Source organism: Pteropus medius, unplaced genomic scaffold (genome assembly GCF_902729225.1).
Source record: "Pteropus medius unplaced genomic scaffold, Ma_sr-lr_union100, whole genome shotgun sequence".
Classification (NCBI taxonomy): Eukaryota; Metazoa; Chordata; class Mammalia; order Chiroptera; family Pteropodidae; genus Pteropus; species Pteropus medius.
The window spans coordinates 27,938,211-27,957,217 of NW_024349801.1; the positions used below are offsets into that span (position 1 = coordinate 27,938,211).

Below are 19,007 nucleotides of genomic sequence, written 5' to 3' on the forward strand. Positions count from 1 at the left end.
GGTGCTGGAGGGTGAGCTGAAAGAAGTGGAGGGAGGCTACCTACCTGTGCAGGCTCCTGTGGGTAGCACATCCACCCCTGCTTCTCTAGGCCCGTGTCAGATGCAGAAGCTGAGGCTAGCCATCCCATATGAGGTGTGGGAGCCATAGACTAAGAGTCAGTCAGTGGGTTCAGCAGGGCCCAGACATATGGTGGGTGAAGGGTATGGACCACGGGGTTTGGTGTGGGTAGAGCAGCAGGTCAGTGTGAGATGGAGCAAGCCAGTTAGGGTACGGCCTTCCACTGGACAGTGGCCTGTGCCCCTGATTCATCTGGCATGTGTGAGTGGGCTAGATGTTCCTACTGATGGCTTAGAACCCTGGTCAGGACCACCGCACACCTTCCAAGCTGCTGGTCACATCCCTGGGCCCAGAAGCAGGCACATCTGCTGTAAGTGAATTTAATGGTTGTTTAGCTCCATGCTTCTGGGAGGATTTTCTGATGATCTTGCGTGGTGTGCTGTTGAATTACTATGTGTTTATTGAGCATGGTGGTCCTGTGAGTGTAGCACTGCCATTTCTCTTTATGCTGTGATACCATGGTCCCTTCCTGCTTTTGGCTGAAATTTAAAGCACAAACGTAAGTAATGAGCGAGGTGATGTGCAGGCCAGTAGCCTGTTAGCTAAGGTTCTGGAGTACAGGTTGTGTGCAGAGTGTCCTGGAGGGACCTTTGGGGCTGGGGGACCTGGCTAGCAGTGCATGCTGACCAGGTAGCAGGAGAAGGGGGTCGGCACCCTGTGGAAATGAGATGGGTCCCTGGGGCGGCCTCGAGTTGGTTATGTCTCTCCGGGCTGCTGAGGTAAGGGCTAGTGCCAGCAGTTCAGGAAACACAAGTGGAGAGCAGCGCTCCCATCCCCTGTGAGCATTGCGCCTGCTCTGTGGCTGTGAGGGCGCCAGGAGAACCTTCCTGCCCCAGAAGGGACTCGGAATTCAGTGGGAGCCAATGAAAGGAGGACAACAGGCGCTGTCACAGTGAGATTCCACGTGGTGGTGCTTATCAGCACTATCCGTGCCTCAACAGATCAGTATCCTCCTCTGGCTCAGGGTTCTCATATCCAGTCACTTTCCTGAGACCTGCCCACCCTCCCTAGAGGACTCATCTCAACCTAAAATGCCCAGCTTTTCCTGTAGCAGAGTAACCCCCTATCCTACCCCAGGCTCATCCTCACAAGTCCTGGCACTTTGCTGAACTGGAGGGCAGGTGGTGTCTCCGCCAGTTCACAGTGGAGGCCCCAGGGCCCAGTGTCTCATCCTCCCCTCTTTTGCTGCCTTCCCCCTTCCTCCATCTCTTTCAAAAGTGTCTTTTCATGTGGAACATCCTCCATGCAGTGCAGTAGCCATTGCAGAAGAAGGCACATCACTATGTTCAGTTAAAGGATAAAAATAAAACATGTCCTTACCACTCTGCTTGGGAAGCAGAAGGAGTCCAGTGCTTTGGAGAGCTGCCTGTGATGAGCTGAAAGTGGCCGTAGTCCCTCAACAGGGTCTTTATCCTGTGTGAGCGCCACTCACTGGCCACTGCTTCTGGCTCCTGGCTGGGCCTTGTGGTTAGTGCTGGGTCCTGCAGCTCTGACCTCCCCACCCACTACAGTCTGGGGCCCTCCTTCTCTGTGGGTCCTGATAGCAGTCCCTGGGCCTTTCCTGGGCCATCACTAGGCCAGGTGCCTGGACCCTGAGGAGGCTCACTGCCCCTGGCTGCTCTTCAGGGCAGTCACTTACCCACAGCTTTAATTCAACACACATACTTCTTCAAAACAAAGTAACAGAGGCAGCCATGAATGAAACAGGGTCAGTTATCATAAACGGCTGATAATTTCTCAAGGAAACTCAGAAGAGAGAGGTGTCACTGTACCATGGGCCTAGGTCGTGGAATGGTGTCTGGGCTGCCTTGTTTTTAACAGCCAAGATCATTGAGTGTTAGGTGTGGAAGTTGTTCCAGAACCTGATGAGGCCTCCAGAGGGTGAGAGGAAGGTAGATGGGACAGCTTTCTTTTCTCCCTCTAATCCACATCTGAAGTCTCCTCCCAGCAGGTCCTGTAGTTGAGGGTGGGGAACACATGCTGGCATGGGTCAGAATGATGATGCTCTCGGGGCTGAGGGAAGGGTGGGTTTTCTGGGACCTGGGCTAGCTCTGATATGTTGGTACAGACATCCAGGGGAGGTTAGGGGAGTTGGGGCCCAGCCCAGGGGGTTCTTGAGTCCGAGGTGCCAGCCCTTCCTTCTGTCTTCATAGCTTCCAGATAATGGGACATTCCACTGTGGCATAGAAGGTGGCTAAATTCTTCCCTGTTTGGGAAAAAATAGAAGAAACACCTTGGAGGGTTGCTGGGAGTTGGGGGTGGGGATTGTGTCTGTGAAGACAGAGACAGAAAGAAAAATGGGTCATGGACAAAAAATAGAAGCAGCAGGCAGGAATGTCTGTGGGGCACCTTATTTTCAGTGGCCTCTGATCAGGTTGCCACATGGGCCCTGCTGGGCGGCTGGTGGTGCTGACCCCAAGCTCAGCTGCTTACTCTTGCCCTGGCTACATGAGTGGCCCTGCTCATACCTCTGCCTTTCTGGGTTGAGCCTGGCAGAGCCTTGAGTCAGCATGGTTCATTCTGCCAGTCATCTTCTGAAATGAGTTTTTGAAGTAGTCGCAAACTTACAGAAAAGTTGAAAATGTGTGACAAAGAACCGTTCGAGATGACATGGCAGCAGTCTGATACCCCATGAACCCGAATATACTGTGTCTGCTTCCCACAGACGAGAACTTTCCTACACAGCTGCTTGGGCGGTCAGAACTGGAGAGCATCCTGGCCCCACTCAGGGCCCTCAATTGTCCAGTGACGCCTTCATGGCCAGAGTGCCGATCAAGATTGAGTCTATCTTCAGCAGTCTTCCCATGAAGGGTGCAGCCCTGCCACCTTGCTCAACTTCCTCTCAGTCCATCTGTGCGTCTGCAGGAATGCTGGGCACAGACTAGCCCACCAAGGATGCTTCCCGTAATCACATGGTTGAGGGGTATTGCCAGGGTTCTCCAAATGCAGTCATAATTAATAACTTTTGTTGGGAGTTACTTTGGAACTTTGCGAATGTCTCGGTTTTACCAAATTTTCCATTTATTACTCTCTATGGACTCATGGTTTGGATTTATTCAGTAGGTTGTGTGCTCCATTGATGAGTTACCTATCACTGTGCAAAAGCGACCCAACCCCATACTGTATGTACACACACAGTCTCCCCCAGTCTCTGAGGTCAGGAATTTAGCAGTGGCTTAGCAGGCACTTTGGGATCAGGGCCCTACATGAAGTGTGGCCAGGGCTGGCCTGGGCTGGTAGGGCTGATCAGGGCTCACTCAGCAGGCTGCTGGTGGGAGACTTAGTTTCTAGCCAGGTGGGTTGTCCCTCAGGGCCACTCATGATGTGGCATCATGTGAGCAAGTGATCCATCCATAGGAGGGAGAGACATAAAGAGACAGATGATAGAGATAGAGATATTGAGACAGAAATAGACATGGATACTGAGAAACAGAGACTGAGACACAGGCTGAGAGACAGAGAGATACTGAGAGAGACAAATGGAAAGAGACAGGGAGAGACAGAGACTGAGACTGAAAAAGACAGAGCAAGAGAGACAGAAGTAGAAACAGATTGAGACAGACAGACTGAGACAAAATAAGAAAGAGAGACTCAGAGAGTGATACAGACACGAAGACAGGTAGCAAGAGGGGCAGGGAGAGACAGAGAGAGCAAGAGGGAGGAACAGAGACAGAGAATGCACATATGTGTGTGTCCGCAACCCGCACTACCCCATCCCGACCTTGTAACTTCATACTAGCAGGGACACCCATTCCTCCTGCCACGACAGATCACTTGCGTTCTTCTTGTGTGCATTTGTGGACATGTCCTTTAAACATTATGTTGTCACTGTGTATTTTGAGGCTCAGAATGTCAGATTTGGCCAGGGATTGGCCCTGGGTGCTGGCTCCCTTGTCTTCCTGTTTGTCTGTCATTCTCTAAGCATGTCCTCACTTTCTGGCACAAGGAGATGTCCAGTCCCCCTCGTTCTGTCCCTATTGACCTGAACCTGCTGTTTCTTGGGGATCCTGTTCTCTCGGTGTCCGAGTTCCAGTGCTGCATGTGCTGTTGGTCATGGTTGCCCCAGGCCTGTTCAGTGGTTGGTTCAGAAACACACCTGTTTTGTACGTTGTTGCCATATGCACATATGCTCATGTCACCATTTGCGTGTATTTGTCTGTCGTGCATTGAAAATTGTGAGTTTACACAAATCCTGACCACTGCAAGGTTCCTTCTCTAGTTTTTTCCCTTTCCATGTGGGGATCCTATGGTCACAGAAGCCTCTGGCCTCCTCTATTTTGTGGTTTGGCCACGGTTATCCTTGGAGAGAGCTGTGATGTTTCCTGGGGAGCCTCGGCTCCTTTACAAATTCCCTCAAATGCTCTGTTGGGCAAATCAGGTTCAGAATCTTGCCAGGCATGGTACACACCTTCCTGATCTCAAGTTACAGAATGTGCCTCTTTCCCTGGCCTCCATGACTTCTCAGAGAATGCTGAGGACAGTGTGGGCTATGGATCCCTGTCCCTGTCCCTGAGCACACAGATTTAGCCAGGACTGATTTCCCACCCTCAGGCAGCCTTAGTGTGGGGCTCTAGGATGCTTCCAGGACACAGCTGTCGGGCTGCTCTGGGGTGGGAGGCAGATTAGGGTACCCCCTTTCCTTTTTGTTACTCAGCCCATGTTAAGAGCACCTGCTGTGTTGTCAGTGTCTCAGGAGCTGGGCCAGTGCATGTTCAGATGGTCACTCTCGTGGATTTAGTCAATGGCTCGAAGGACACATCCATCTTTATGGAAGGATGAGAATGTCCCTGAAAGACAGGGGCGAGGGGCCCAGAAGAGGTAACTTTTAGCAGAGACCACAAGAGCGGGAGGTGGGAGTGCAGGCACCAAGGTGGACCCGGCAATGGGATGTGCAAGTAGGGATGGTCCCAGTAACGACAGGTGACTGACTCCCTTTGCAGATCGAGTCAGGGTTCTTCCATGAGAGTGATGTGAAGATCGTGGCCAAGTCCATTCGTGACCGTGTGGCATTGATCCAGTGGCGGCGGGAGAGGATCTGGCCAGCATTGCAGCCCCAGGAACAGCGAGACCCAGGCAGCCCTGACAAGGCCAAGGGCCTGCACACCCCCCTGCAGGTCCAGGTGACCTACCATGCACAGGTTGGACTGCTAGAGCCGGAGGAACCCGAGGCTGACCAGCACCTTCTCCCTACTGTGCTGCCGGCCAGCGCCACCTCTCTGGCCTGTGAGTATTGCTCTCTCCACGTGCCTACCCCAGCTCATCTTGCAGGTGTGGATGATTGGTGTGGGTGAATGTTCCTCCAGGGCAGTTGTTGGGAGCATCCTTGATGTTGCACAGAGATCTGACCAGAGGGATTTATGGCTTGCTGAAGTCCAACTTCTCAGGACAGGTGGGGACAGATGTGGAGGCAGACCCAGAACCTCCTGTGCCCCGAGCCAGCAGGGACAGAGTGGCTTAATTGGCTACTTACCCTGCCTGGAGGATACTAGTCCTGGCCACATGGGGCACGTGAAGGCTCTTCCTTATCCTGGGCTTAGCATAGCAGCTGGGCCCAGTAGGGGCATCTGTTCCAGAACACCAGTATCCTGAGGCTGCCAGTGGCCATAGGTTGAGCAGTCATGCTGCTGTGACCTTTGTCTCCAGGAGTGTCCATCCCAAGATAATCTCTCTTCTAGTGCCAAACCTTTGAGACCACTTGTCTGTTTCCCAGGGAGTGTTATTAATGGATGGTGGGATCGCTTTGCATCTGGCTTTATCTCAGACCACTGGAAGAGAGAACCCAGTATCTTCCATAAGTCGAGGCAGAAATGTGTCTTGCCTTTGCCCTCAGTGTCCCCAAAAATGCAGCTGCGAGCTATGGATGGAGGCTGTAGCCTATTCTGTCCATGAATAAGCACAGAGAATTGCAGATCCAAGCAACCTGCCCAGGCCACTGTTTCAGGTTGTTCATGTGGAAAGACTGAAATAGAATGTTTGATTTATTTAATAGGAATATCCTTCATTTATCATTAAAATAGCTGAATGTTCTTCAAAGTAGGCTATTTAAATTAAAACCAGTGGCTGGCCATCACTTTGAGACAGTTTGCTCACTGTTTACTTCCTTCCAACCTGCTCAAGTTTGCTTTGGAGAAAAAAATCACAGCATCATTGCATTCCATTTTCTAATAAAACAAAAAAGAGTAAAGAACGTAAACTTTTTATAGAAAAAGTTACTACACACTTTACAAAGGTAATTGTTGGTTGAACAATTTCTCAGATACAGGAATTAAGAAATTTTCCTTTGTCACTCTTTGAAGAGACACAGTCTGGGACCTAGAATATGCTCTGCTGTGGTCAGATGTCATGATGCAGGTTCGACTTACTGTATAGACAGCACAGGTTCAACAGATGAGTTCAGTTCAAGGTGGTCATTCTGTCTGCAAACAGACCCCTTCCTGTGCAGCTCAGAAGGATTCTGTATGCTTTATGCAGCAGCCATACTTTTCTGCCATGAGAAATAAATGTTTTATGGTTAAAACGTTTTTACCCCTTTATTGTAATTTTTTTTAAGTAGGTAATATATTCACATCATATGAAATTCAAAAAGCCCAAGAGGTGTACAGCAAAAATCAGTTAATATTTCTCCTTGGAGGCTACTGATGTTACCTGTCTTTTAACGTTAACTTCTGGAGATAGCCTACACATGTAATTATTCACATGCACCAATGTACACATGTACACACACACGCACACATACCCTTTGTCTCCCTCTATTCCACAACCCACAGCACCTTGCACTCCCTCAGTACCTTGCTCTGGCTTCGAACAGAAAGCCTGTGCGCAGTTGTCTCTCTGGCCACAGTGCCTGTGGGTGGCTGGACCATGCTGTGCTTCATAAAGGTGAACTGATGGGGATGCCAGTCAGCACACATGTCACCAGAGAAAGGACCAGGTCTTAGGTAACAAGATGGGCAAACACATGCACTTTCATATGTTAGAAGGTACAGCAAACATACTTTGAGTCTCCCTGTTCTGTTAACTGCCCACCATGGTCCAAATGAAGGTCAGCGAGAGGGCTTGGTCTAGAACCTGATGATTACAAGAATTTAATTTGTCAATAGGTTTAAAAGCAATTTTTAAAATTAATTTTTAATTATATATACGTTAAACATGTTGACTTAAAAATTTTAAATGTTACATACACAGAGTTGCTTTATGTGAAACTTGTCAGGTCTGTACCCATTCTTGTCTTTACTCTGTCTCTGTTTCTGTCTCTCTGTCTCTGTCTTTCTTTGTCTTTATCTCTGTCTCTCTCCTGCATGCACATTCTGTTTCTGTGTCTTTGTCTTTTTGTCCTCTCTCTCTGTCTCAGCTTCTCTCCTTTCTCTGTGTAAGTGGAAATTACTACCAGACACATCATTAAAAATAAGAGACACTTATCCAATTGGTTTGCACAAGCAAACCTCAGCATTCTTACATCTTCCTAGGTTAAAAAGAGTTCTAATCAGCTCTGGGGAAAAATTATTTTGCTGCAAAGCTGACAAGATTCCCCTTTTACTTTATTTGTTTAAATTGCAAATGGACACTGTGCTGACAATCTGAAAGGTGGCTCCCTATAGAAGTAGCTTGGTGTTCATAGTTGACAAATTTTAATGTTTGTGTAGCTTTTGGAATCTGGAAGCAGTAAACCATGAGTGCCATTTCAAATAGGTTTTTGTTTTTCATACTTTACTGACATGGCCACACAGGTAACCTGTCTTCTAGGTGCATTCGGTCAGATGAGTCTACGGGCTGTGCGGGTCTTGTCTTGCCTATCCCTCCATCTCTCCCCACCATGTGTGTGGGAGGCTCTGTCCACTGTGGCTGGTCTCACTGGCCATGCTGGGCTGATTGTGGGTGGGCTAATGGAGCCTCGGAGTTCCCTCTCACAGGCTCTCTGCGGGGTGGGGGCCTCATCAACCCCATTTTCCAACTGTGTTAGACCCAGCCCAAGATGTGAGGGGCTGGATTTGGGCCTGGATTTCCCTGCTTCAGGCTCTTTTTCATGGTAAGTAAAGGTGGTCGGGGTCCTGACACCCTCTCCCCCTGTAAAACACAGGTAATAATTGTTACCTCTACATGACTGGAGCTTTTCCTAACTTGAACATCCTGTCAGCCTCCCAAGACCCCTTAGGCCTTCAAATAGCTGAATGAGGGCTCACTTTCAAGTACAGGTCAGTGCCATGTGAGATCCCTGTCTCAGCCATGGTGGAAGTGGCCATCCTGCCTACGTGCCTATGAGGACTGTGTGAGGTGTCCCCCTGGGATCTGTGGTGGCCCATGGCGAGCACACCCCCCCAACCTCTCAGGCATCAGGCAGTGTGGGTGGGCTGCCAGGACCACCTCTGGGTGGTGCAGTTAGCCCCCATATTGCTCTATAGTCGATTGTGTAAAATGACACACCATCATTACTTATATGACCTGGAAATACAACCAAGTCTTTGTTTTGCAGAAGAAAACATGGACGAGCCAAGCATTTGTGTGTGAGCCCACGTTTGCGTTCCTTAAGCTTTGTGTGGAATGCAGTGGGAGTGACGTTTGGGGTGCCCACTCTGAGCCGTGCCTTTGTCCTTCCCAGCTGACAGCACATTCGACAGCGGGCAGGGCTCCACTGTGTACTCGGACTCACAGAGCAGCCAGCAGAGTGTGGTGCTGGGCTCGTTGGTGGACTCAGCACCACCCACTGCCCAGAGCGTGTGCAGCCCCCCCGTGAGCATGAGCGATGGGCCCATCCTGCCACATAGCCTGCCCTCACTGGGAGCCTACCAGCAGCCTGTTGCGGTGAGTCAGCTTGGCTCTCGAGCCAGAGACCCCGTTGGAGTCTGTGATGGACCAGCCAGGCTATACTGGCCTGTGGTCAGTTTCTGGCCATGCAAAAACAGGCCCACAGGAGGTTCATCCTTGTTGGTAACTGCAGGGCTGCAGGCTGGAGCAGCCTGTGATCTACCCTGAGAGACCTGCTTGGTGAGAAAACAGAGCCCAGAGCTCAATGACACGCAGTGCTTGCAAAGCTGTGATAAGTTGGAAGGGTCCTACACTCAGACCGGTGCAAAGGTGACGGAAAAGCATCATTCATAGTAATGAAGGCTTTGATTTTGTCTGTGTCCAGCATCTCTGAGGCGGTAGCACCTCTCCACTGGGTGTTATGCTGCTGTTTAAAGTTAGAGGTATGGGAGTAATGTTTGGAAAGAAGGATTAAAAGTTCTCATGCTTATACCTGAGGAATAATTTATAAACCTAATAGGTTAAATGGAAATTGCTAGATGAGGGGACAACATTTGGCATTTGTTTTTCAATTTTTTTTAATGCCATAGAAAGCAAAACAATTGCTTGCTTCTCAGGCCCAAGCAGATAGAGAAGTTGCCCTTGAAGTGGGTGTTGGAGTGAGATCCAGAGGGAGAGTTAGATCCCCTAGGCCCAGAAGCAGGTCAGGACCAGTGCCCCTTCCCAAGGGAGTTGCTTCTGCCTGGTGCTCCAGTTACCCTGGGCTTTCACTTGCACTCTCTCTGTGGTCATCCTTCCGGGCTTCGTAACTTTTTTGGCCACCTCTGTCTCTTCTCCCTTCCCTGTTGTCCACTCAGGTTCAGGAAGTCCCTTTAGAAAAGCAATTGAAGTGTTTGCCTCTACTGATCAGAGTCAAAACTGGCAATTTGTATTTATAGTTTCACTTGCTTCACAAAATGAAGTGAAATAGTTTTAAAAGGCAAGGAAAGCTTCTTGAGGAAAAGGCTACTTGTTGCTCAGAGTGGTGTTTCTTAGCTTTGGGTTCACCTGTTCTCTGGAACTGAGCCAGAGCATTCATCCAGCTCTTGTCCTTCCCAGGCTCAGGATCAGGATGTTCCTGGCCCACAGTGTGCTGTCCACCTGTTCCAACAGCACCCTCCTATACCAGCTTCTGTTCCCAGACTGGGAAGCTTGGGCACAGGGAGGTCAAGGGCCAGCTGGCCAGATGTCTCTGCCAGAGCACTTTCTTGCCTGTTTACATGAAAACAGCTTGGACAGAAGGGTAGGGACTGGAGGGAGTCCCTAGGGTGTACCCAGGACTCCTGGGGAGGGTTGTCATGGTGACATGTCCCAGTGAAGAGTGGAGGGGTTGGGAGCAGAACCACTTCTCTGGGGACTCTTGTGCCCGAGCATGAGGGCTCACGTCTGTGGTCCCATTTCTCTCCTAATGGCTGAGTCACTGGAGACCCCAGCTCTGTGGAGCTCCCCTCAGTCTAGTGCTGTCCTGCTGTTCGTTCCCATGTTTCTGTATTCTGGGAACTTATTTACATATATGTGTGTTACATAGTACTGTAGACAAGAAGCATATGCATTTGTATCTTCCCCCATAGAGTATTATAACAAGTGTTTTCCCACGGTTCCATAAAGCCCTTATAATGACTTTTTCTCACAGTTGCATAATATCCTGTGGAGCCGATGTTTCAGAACGTTCCCTGGTTAGGAATTGTGGCCATTCTTGGCTCAGGGGCCACCATACCTTGCTTCTGCCAATTCATGTTCCTAGGAAAAGTGTCCCTGCCAGGACGATGGGCATGGGGAGTGAGAGACAGCTCTCTGGGGACGTTGAGTGTGTGGCTGGGTGGGGGTCTTTGGGGCAGCTGCTGAGTGTGGCCCCTGGCACCCTCTGCAGCCTGGCCTGTCAGTGGGCTCTGTCCCACCCCCCACCCGCGCTCCGCTCCCACAGCAGCATTTCCCGGAGCCGGCCATGAGCTTTGCCCCCGTGCCGACTGGGCCGGGCCAGCCTAGGCCCTCTGTCCACCAGGTGAGTGTAGACTGCTTCTCTTTAATGGCCACCATCGGTGCTTCAGTCTCCCCTGACTGTGTCTTGGCTGGCCTGGGCCTGGGGTGCAGATGGGAGTCGGGGCAGGTCTCTTATATCTATGGAGTTCATGATCCACAGCACTTGGAGGGGCCCCACTCACACCTGGTTCTCCCAGACCTGCACTTCCTGGGCTCCCGGCTGGGTGTCTATGTATGTGTACATGTGCATGTACTCATTGATTTTCTCTGTCATGTCTAAGCATCTAGGGCATCTCAGCACGATGCTGGTCTAAGAGAAGCCCCCTCTCTTCCTTCAGCCTCCTCCACTGGCCCAGACAGCGCCCCTGTCACAGGTCTTGGCGTCACAGCCTGTGGGCCCTCTCCAACCAGTGCCCCCCCATCTGTCTTCATACCTGGCTCCGACTTCCCAGGTGGCCTCGGCTCAACTGAAGCCCCTCCAGATGCCACCGGTGTCCCTGCAGCCGCTTGCTCAAGTCCCTCAGCAGGTATGTCCTTCCTCCTTCCTCTGCCTTCCTCCCACAGCAGGGTTGTGGTGCCCATCTTCCCTCTGTGTCTGTCTCAGATGCACCAGGACAGGCAAAGTTTACTGCAGAGTTAGGTCAGAGGAGCCAGAGCAGAGCTGTGAGCACATAGCTACAGTCACCGTCTGTCCTTGGAGCCATGTGAGGCCATGCTAACCATGGCTTCTTGGGGGCAGGGTTTGGGGGCAGCAGGCATTGCATGACTAGTGACACTTGATAGCACATGGTCGGTGCTTAGGGTTATGCCATTTATGGTCGTGGGGATGGCTTTCACCTCATGGATCCTGTCACAGTGTGTCTTGGGGGCTATGATGAGAAGTGCTACTTTATGAGCTAGGTGTGAGTGCCCTGCAATCACTCCACCCCCGCAGAAGGTTCTTACCTTAGCTGTCACCTGGTATTTGGTCTTGTCTTCATCATGTTGTGTTAGAGTTGCTTTAACTGTCTAGTTAAACCACTGCCTTGCTTGTTGGTGGTTGTGGCATTTAGTTGCTTTTCAAATACACAGAAGTTGATTTGGCATATTTTCGCTGCCTTATAATTGCACAAAGGTACTTCTTATATGATGCTTCATGTGCCTGCCACCAGAAAGGCTTTATTTTAAAGAGAGACTTGTCAGAGAATCTGCTGAGGTGTTTTAAGTGCAGAATCCGTGAGGTCAGATATCGAGAGTCTCTAGGACAAAAGACCGGACATGGGAAGTTTGGGAGCGTCCACTGTGGGGAGATGCTGCCCTCCCCCCAGGCCGTGTGGCTCGGCCAGCAGCGGGGCTTGGAGATATCATTTCCTTGAAAGAACCGGATGAAGAGTTTGGTCTTAGTGTGAATTTATACAGATTAGGATGAATCAAGCAAAGTAATTTCAGATGTTTGGGGCCTGTCTGATGACTCTCGCTTTCTTAGCCTTTTTGAATGAAAACTTGCTGAAGCTGGTGGTCGCTACTGTAACTGCTCATATCTGAGCTATCTCGGCTGTCCTCTGAGCCACCTGTGGGCCTCTCCATGGTGGTGCCGAAGGGGTCATTCTTGTTCCCCATGCCCTTCTGAGCCTTCTGTGTTTTCTTCTCTGGTCGAACATGTCATATACTTGGTTCCATTTAAATTGGGTTTACATTTGGGTTCCCTTGGCAGCAGCTGCCTAGAAGTGTTTCAGAGGCAGAACCTGCAGGGGGTGTGGTTGTTCTTGCCTGGGCAGACATGCCTCTGGTGGGGCTGAGCCCCAGTGGGGCTGACATGCTGATGTCTCTTTCAGATGCCTCCACTTCCTGTCATCCCCCCCGTTGCTCCGCTGGCTTCAATCGACAGCCTCCCTGCAGCCCTTTCCGACCTGCCGGCTGCCAGCGGGTCCGCTGTGCCTCCCCCTTCTCAGTATTTCTCTCCAGCTGTCATCTTGCCAAGCCTCCCGCTCAACACTGCAACCCCGTTGCCTGTGTCACCAGCCCTGCCTCTGCAGGCAGTCAAGCTGCCCCACCCTACTGGGGCACCTCTGGCCATGCCGTGCCGGACCATTGTGCCAAACGTGGCAGCCACCGCCACTGCCATCCCTCTGCTGGCTGTGGCCCCACAGGGAGTGGCCGCCCTGTCCATTCATCCTGCCGTGGCCCAGCTTCCAGCCCAGCCTGTGTTCCAGGCAGCCTTTCCACAGATGGTGCCCAGCGATGTCCCACCTTCTCCCCTTCACACAGCACAGACTGTGAGAGCCGCCCCTCCACAGCCTGTGCCCCCTATGCTGCCACAGCCCCACCAACCAAGTATTGCCCACCTTCCTGAGCAGACTGCTCCAGCCGCTGGAGTAGGGAGCCAGGTAATTAATTTATCTGCCAGGTAGGGCCCACCCAGGTAGGCACTGGGAGACCCAGAGATGCAAGGGATCTGCAGGCCTTTGCTCCTTCTCAGCACTTTGGCTAGGGGGTGCGGGCAGAGTGGGAATGGGAGAACAGGCAGCACCATCCTGCAGCCTTGGCTTCTTATCTGGTGTGGGAGTGTCCGCTGCCTCCTCTCACTCCCAGCACGTGTCAGAAGCTGCGGGAATCAGGATGGCCAAAGGCTCCCCTGTGGGCCCTTCCCAAAAGTCAGTAGCAGTTGCTCGTAGGGGAGGATTCTCAGACATGCCGGATGTCATGGCACCTGCCCTCACCTAAGTGGGGCCTGGCAGCCTTCATGTGGCTGTGTGCCCTCTTCAGGCACTAGAGAGGCTGACACTGTCCATCTTGTCACCTGTCAAAATGAGGCATATGGATAACTCACATGTCAGCAGCCAGAAAATGGGGCACCAGTGCTTGGAGTGGCCCGGCGAAGGGGGGGGGGGGGGGGGGGGCAGGGCCCGGGTCTGTCAGTTCTGGGCCAGGCAGTGCACAGGGCATGTGGCTGCTGGTTCCCAGGTAATCATGGCAGACAAGGATGATGTCCCATAGGTGGGGGATCTTTGGCTGCTTTCCGTGCTGAAAGTGAAGGGGAAAGGGACACTTGCTCTGTCAGCTGGGCAACGCCTTTGGTGGCTCCACACACCTACACAGACGCTATGTGTTTTAGAGCACCAGGACTGTATGTCATTCCTCTCTTCAACCTTGTATGAAGAGAGGAATGACATGGGGGGCCTCTCACCTGGTGTGACCCTCTCACCTGGCCCCACCCTGGCTCTAACCCTTAATAGCCCTGTGCCTGTGGGCATCGTCCTTTGCCTTTTAAAGCTCAGGTTTCTCCCCTATAAGATAGGGCTGACACCCCCTTTAGATTATGTCAGGAAGGTTCATCCCAAAGCTTTCAAGGGTACCAGGTGCCCCCAGCTCTTGGGCCCCTTACTCCACTTTGGACTAAGACTCCATGTCCTGAGCATACACACATGCTCCTGGACATGCTTCTTGTCTGATTTCCAGAAGGGATTTGTACTTGGAGAAGGAAGGGACAGTTTATATTGACTAACCGGGTGGTGTTTGTTTAAATACAGGCAGGAGAAGGCACAGCAGTCCAGTGCCCTGACTGAGTGCCTGGACAGCCCGTCACTCAGAGTAACACCCACTCATGGGTCAGGGTTATTTAAAGAAAGTCAAGGCCTGCTTGGAGGCTCAGGGGTCTGTGGTGTCAGGGCCTGGACTGACACCTTGTTGCCATTGTTGGCAGGACACATCATTGGCACTGGGTCATTTGCTCACCCTGTGGCTGGAGAAGATACTGTGCAGTCAGTGTTCGCTGGCCAAGCCTAGGGACCTGCACTCTGCCTGGCCAGTGGAGGGTCTGGGTTTTATTAATGGGCTGGGCTGGCTTCCCCACAGGCTTCCCTGTGGCCAATCAGTCTTATGCCAGTACGCCCGGCAGCAAGTTGTTTCATTTCTGACCTCCACCCTGAACTGAGGCAGGATAGAGTCTCCTGCACTTTCAGGTTTGGGCCTTCCTTCTTCCTGTCAGGGTTTGGGCCTTCCTTCTCCCTGTCAGCATTTGCGCTGAGAGCTTTTAAAGAGAGAACAGTAAAGAGTCAGGCCCACTGCCCAGGTCACCCATGGAAGACCAGGGTCCAAGGCCTCTTCTTCAGGAAGCAGGGCAGGGTGCCTTAGAGGACCTGCAGTTGGTACTGAGTGATCATACTTAGGGCTTCTCAGCCTGACTCAGAGGTGCATATGTAAAGTGTGGTTTTAGGTTAGATTTTGCATGAGTGGGGACCTGAGAATGTCTATTCTTATTTGTTTCTGATAAATCTGTATATAAACATTCTCTGAGGCCAAGACTTGCTGGTGGGAGGTGTGGGCTCATTGAAAGGGAATGCTGTAACACCTGCACCCCAGGTATTCTCACCTACGTGGACAGAGAAGCGCTTGCTTTGCCCCAGGATGCCCATGGCCCCTCAAGGATGGTGATGGCACCCTGACTTGCATTCCTGTCGTCTGTGCCCCAGATCCTGCTTGGCCACCCGTCTCCATATGCCGTGGATGTCACTGCCCAGGTCCCCACGGTGCCCACTCCAGCCACCATCCTTTCCCCTCCTGTGCCTGAAGTGTTGCCGCCTGCTGTTCCTGAGCTCCTGCCTCAGCTCCCTGGCTCCTTGGCCCCCACGATGGTGGCTACTGCTCAGAGCTTGCCTATCCAGACCACTGCACTCCTGCCGCCTGCTAACCTGCCACTGCCCAGTGGGCCTGGAATCTCCAGCCCCTGCCCGGCTGTCCAGCTGACTGTGGAGCCAGCCCCTGAGGTGTGTGCCCTCCCCTCCGGGGCTAGGTCCCCAGCGTGTCACTGTAATACCTGGCTCCACCATCACAGCGGCCCCCTTCATGATGACCTTGGGTCTCAGCCCTAGAAGTCGGGTTGCTCTGGGGAAGGTGGAAGCATGTTCCCTGGGACAACCATAGGTGTTGTTCTTATCTTCCTCCACTGTCCCCAGATGTCACATTTTCCTTCAAATGCACATCCTGGTGGAAGGTGTGATTTTTACACTTGGCGTTAGACTGCTTTCCCTCATAGGTGATGGAATGGCCTGCGACAAGCCTTCCTGGGTCCATGCGCTCTCTCACAAGGATGGTCAAAGTGATTTAGCATTTGGAAAGAGAAGGGCTCCAGCTTTTAGGAACCTGCTCCAACAAGATAAAAACTTCATACCCACCACTCTACATGGTCAGAAAAGGGAGTGGTTAGTGGGCTGGGCCACAGAGATGGGAAGATAGCAGACTGCCTGTGGCTGTGCCCTGAAGGAACAAATGTGACCCATCCTCTTTCCTGTGGTTTTTATTTCAGGAGCAGGACAAGCAGCCTGGCCTCCTGCAGAGCTGTGAGAGGTAATGGCTCAGCTGGGAAGGAGACAGCATGGGTCCTTATGCCAACTCAGCCTGCCTGCTGCCATGTCACAGGGATCCCGTCTTGCTTTGCCCTCATGTGTCAGGGCTTCTAACAACATTACCGGTTTGAAGCCTGACCTGGTGGAGCTTCAGGAAGTTCCTCTGGGGTTTTTGTTGGCACTTGTTGAAATTTGGTTGTCAGATGTTCCCAGCTGTGTTCTGGGTCCTCGCGCCAGGCTGTGGTGCCGAGGATGTTCCAGAGGGGAGAGGCTGTGGACAGTCGGCAGGAGAGGGGGCTGGTGGGGAGGCTGGGAGGGCATGGCAGAGTTCAGCCCACATCCCGGGTTTCCTGGTGCCTCAGCTGCTGGGTACCTGTAGTCTTCCAGTCAGGAGGCATATCGCGTTTGAGAGGGAACTAGTTATAGGAGGTTACCTTGTGTCCCAACCCCTGGTGTATCAGCATCAAGCTTGCCACTCTGCAAACTCTCCTCCAATCCTGCAACAGCTCCAAGTGGTTGGCATGTTCCTATTGTTGCACAGATAAGGAAACTGAGGAATGGGGGAGGATTGTTTCTTAATCCTGACGTTTACCATAAGAATGTTGGGCCTGCTTCACAGGTGGGAGGCTGAGAGTGCCAAGGTCCCGGGGTCAGAAAGCCCATGCGTCCCCCATAACCTCTGCACACTCAGGACAGGGAAAAGGGGCTGTGTGCTTGGGGGTTTCTCTGCTGGGCATGGGTTTTCCAGCTGAGTACACCCAAATTCTAAAGCTTCTGGCTATTTCCTGAAAAGCCAAACTTCCCCCATGACGCCAGCTTGCATTGCAGGTCGTTTCTGTGGGCGCAGTAACATTCTTGGTTTTCCAGCAGCTATGGAGGTTCTGACGTCACTTCTGGAAGAGAGCTGAGTGACAGCTGTGAGGGCACATTTGGTGGGGGGAAGTTGGAAGGCAAGCCCTCCCGGAAACATCACCGCAGGTCCACGCGCACGCGCTCGCGCCAGGAGAGGGCCAGCCGTCCCCGGCTGACCATCCTGAATGTGAGGAGCCAGGCGTGGTGGGCCGGTGGGCACATGGCTGGCTGGGAGCAGTCTCCTTCCTGGCCTTACCACCCCAGTGTCCCGTAGGTGTGCAACACGGGTGACAAGATGGTGGAGTGTCAGCTGGAGACACACAACCACAAGATGGTGACATTCAAGTTCGACCTGGATGGAGACGCGCCTGATGAGATTGCCACCTACATGGTAAGTGGGCATTTTGCTGGGTCCCTTGGGTTGGTGAGGCTGTCTCCTCTGTGTCCCTTGGGTACTTCTCTGGCAGCCTTGCTGAGGGGAATGTTTGTTGCCAGTCTTCCCCATCCTCCAGCCTCTGCAGGTGGCTGCCTGCTCCAGGCAGTGCTGCCCTGTCACCTGAAAGGCCTGCTTCTCAAGCCATGGCTTTTCTTGCTGAACTGTGCAGGCCCTGGGAACCAGGTCCTCTGGCCATGTCACCCCTCTGGGGTTTAGAACAGAGAAGTCAAGCAAATCAGTCAGTAAAGACCCGGCAACCCTGTGGTGTATCCCTACCAGCAGGGCTGTATATGCTGTTTCAGGTGGAGCACGACTTCATCCTGCAGGCTGAGCGGGAGACATTCATTGAGCAGATGAAGGACATCATGGACAAGGCGGAGGACATGCTCAGTGAGGACACAGATGTGGACCGTGGCTCTGACCCTGGGGCAAGCCCGCCGCCCCTCAGTACCTGTGGTCTGGGCACTGGGGAGGTGAGTCGGGATGCTGGGTTCCTGGGGGGCCAGGGCCTGCTTACCCCTGCCTCCACGCTCTGAGAACAGTTCTGGGACATTGCAAGCCTGCTCTAGGAGCCCGCATGGTGTGTGGCATTGGGTGAGGTGGCTAGGAGGTGGGCGCCTTCAGTTCAGTTGGCAACGCCTGAACTCTGAGGCTCTTGGATGTTTTGAGGCCATATTGTGCTCCCACTTCTTGGTCCATGCAGTCTGCTGATTTCTGACCGTTTACTTCCCTCAGGAGAGTCGCCAGTCCCAAGCAAATGCCCCAGTGTATCAGCAGAATGGTATGTCTGTCTCTCGGGCCACACCTTCACCAGGCTCACCCTGGAAGAGATAGTTCTGTCATTGTCCCTTCTGTCTCCCAGCAGGCATTTTAAGTGTCTCATTGAGTGTATTGTTATGTGGATTGACCATCACACTGGGGGGATTGCTGGAGCATGTGGTGAGAGTCTTCCCACCGCCCTGGGATGGCAGCCCTTCCTGGCTCAGGTGTGGACTGAGCAGGGTGTGAACTCGCCGCTGCCTGCTAGTCCCTTGGCCAGCGTTATCCCTTCACCAATGGTATCTCGGGCATCCTGGGAACTAAGCCTGTGCTGAGGGTGCTTGTGAAGTCTCTAGCTGTGAGCGAGGAACCCCTGAGTAGGCTGCATATCCCCTCACTGGTGTGAGGTGAGTTCCCCAGAGCCCCTCCTATGGCAGGTCTGGTGCCAGCTATGAGGGTCACACTGGCTCAGGAGAAACACTCTCGCTCTCACCAGCTATTTTTGTCCTGCCTTTTAGTTCTGCACACTGGGAAGAGATGGTTCATCATCTGTCCAGTAGCTGAACACCCAGCAGCAGAAGCCCCCGAATCTTCACCCCCACCTCCTCTGAGCTCCCTGCAGCCAGAAGCCAGCCCAGGTAGGAGCGGCCAGAACCCCCGGTTCTCCTGTCCAGTACCTCAGTGCTCCTCATCTCTGCTGTGTATTGCTCCACAGCCTGTGGTCCTCAGGCTGGCTTTACTACACACTCATAATTCA

At 52.5% G+C, this 19,007-nt stretch overlaps 1 protein-coding gene across 15 annotated transcripts in view; it reads left to right on the forward strand.

Annotated features, from left to right (window-relative positions):
• The window catches only part of WNK2 (WNK lysine deficient protein kinase 2), a 106,411-nt gene that overhangs the window by 40,061 nt on the left and 47,343 nt on the right, over positions 1 to 19,007 (forward strand). For 10 of the 15 annotated variants that reach the window (XM_039888474.1, XM_039888467.1, XM_039888470.1 and 7 more), the window contains 12 exons: positions 5,059 to 5,341; positions 8,715 to 8,917; positions 10,770 to 10,901; positions 11,218 to 11,406; positions 12,694 to 13,245; positions 15,331 to 15,624; positions 16,164 to 16,204; positions 17,071 to 17,242; positions 17,330 to 17,446; positions 17,794 to 17,964; positions 18,227 to 18,272; positions 18,769 to 18,888. In XM_039888474.1, coding sequence (XP_039744408.1) covers positions 5,059 to 5,341; positions 8,715 to 8,917; positions 10,770 to 10,901; positions 11,218 to 11,406; positions 12,694 to 13,245; positions 15,331 to 15,624; positions 16,164 to 16,204; positions 17,071 to 17,242; positions 17,330 to 17,446; positions 17,794 to 17,964; positions 18,227 to 18,272; positions 18,769 to 18,888 — 2,320 coding nt within the window. The remainder of the gene's footprint in view (positions 1 to 5,058; positions 5,342 to 8,714; positions 8,918 to 10,769; positions 10,902 to 11,217; positions 11,407 to 12,693; positions 13,246 to 15,330; positions 15,625 to 16,163; positions 16,205 to 17,070; positions 17,243 to 17,329; positions 17,447 to 17,793; positions 17,965 to 18,226; positions 18,273 to 18,768; positions 18,889 to 19,007) is intronic. The other 5 variants (XM_039888468.1, XM_039888476.1, XM_039888472.1 and 2 more) reach the window with 5 other exon arrangements.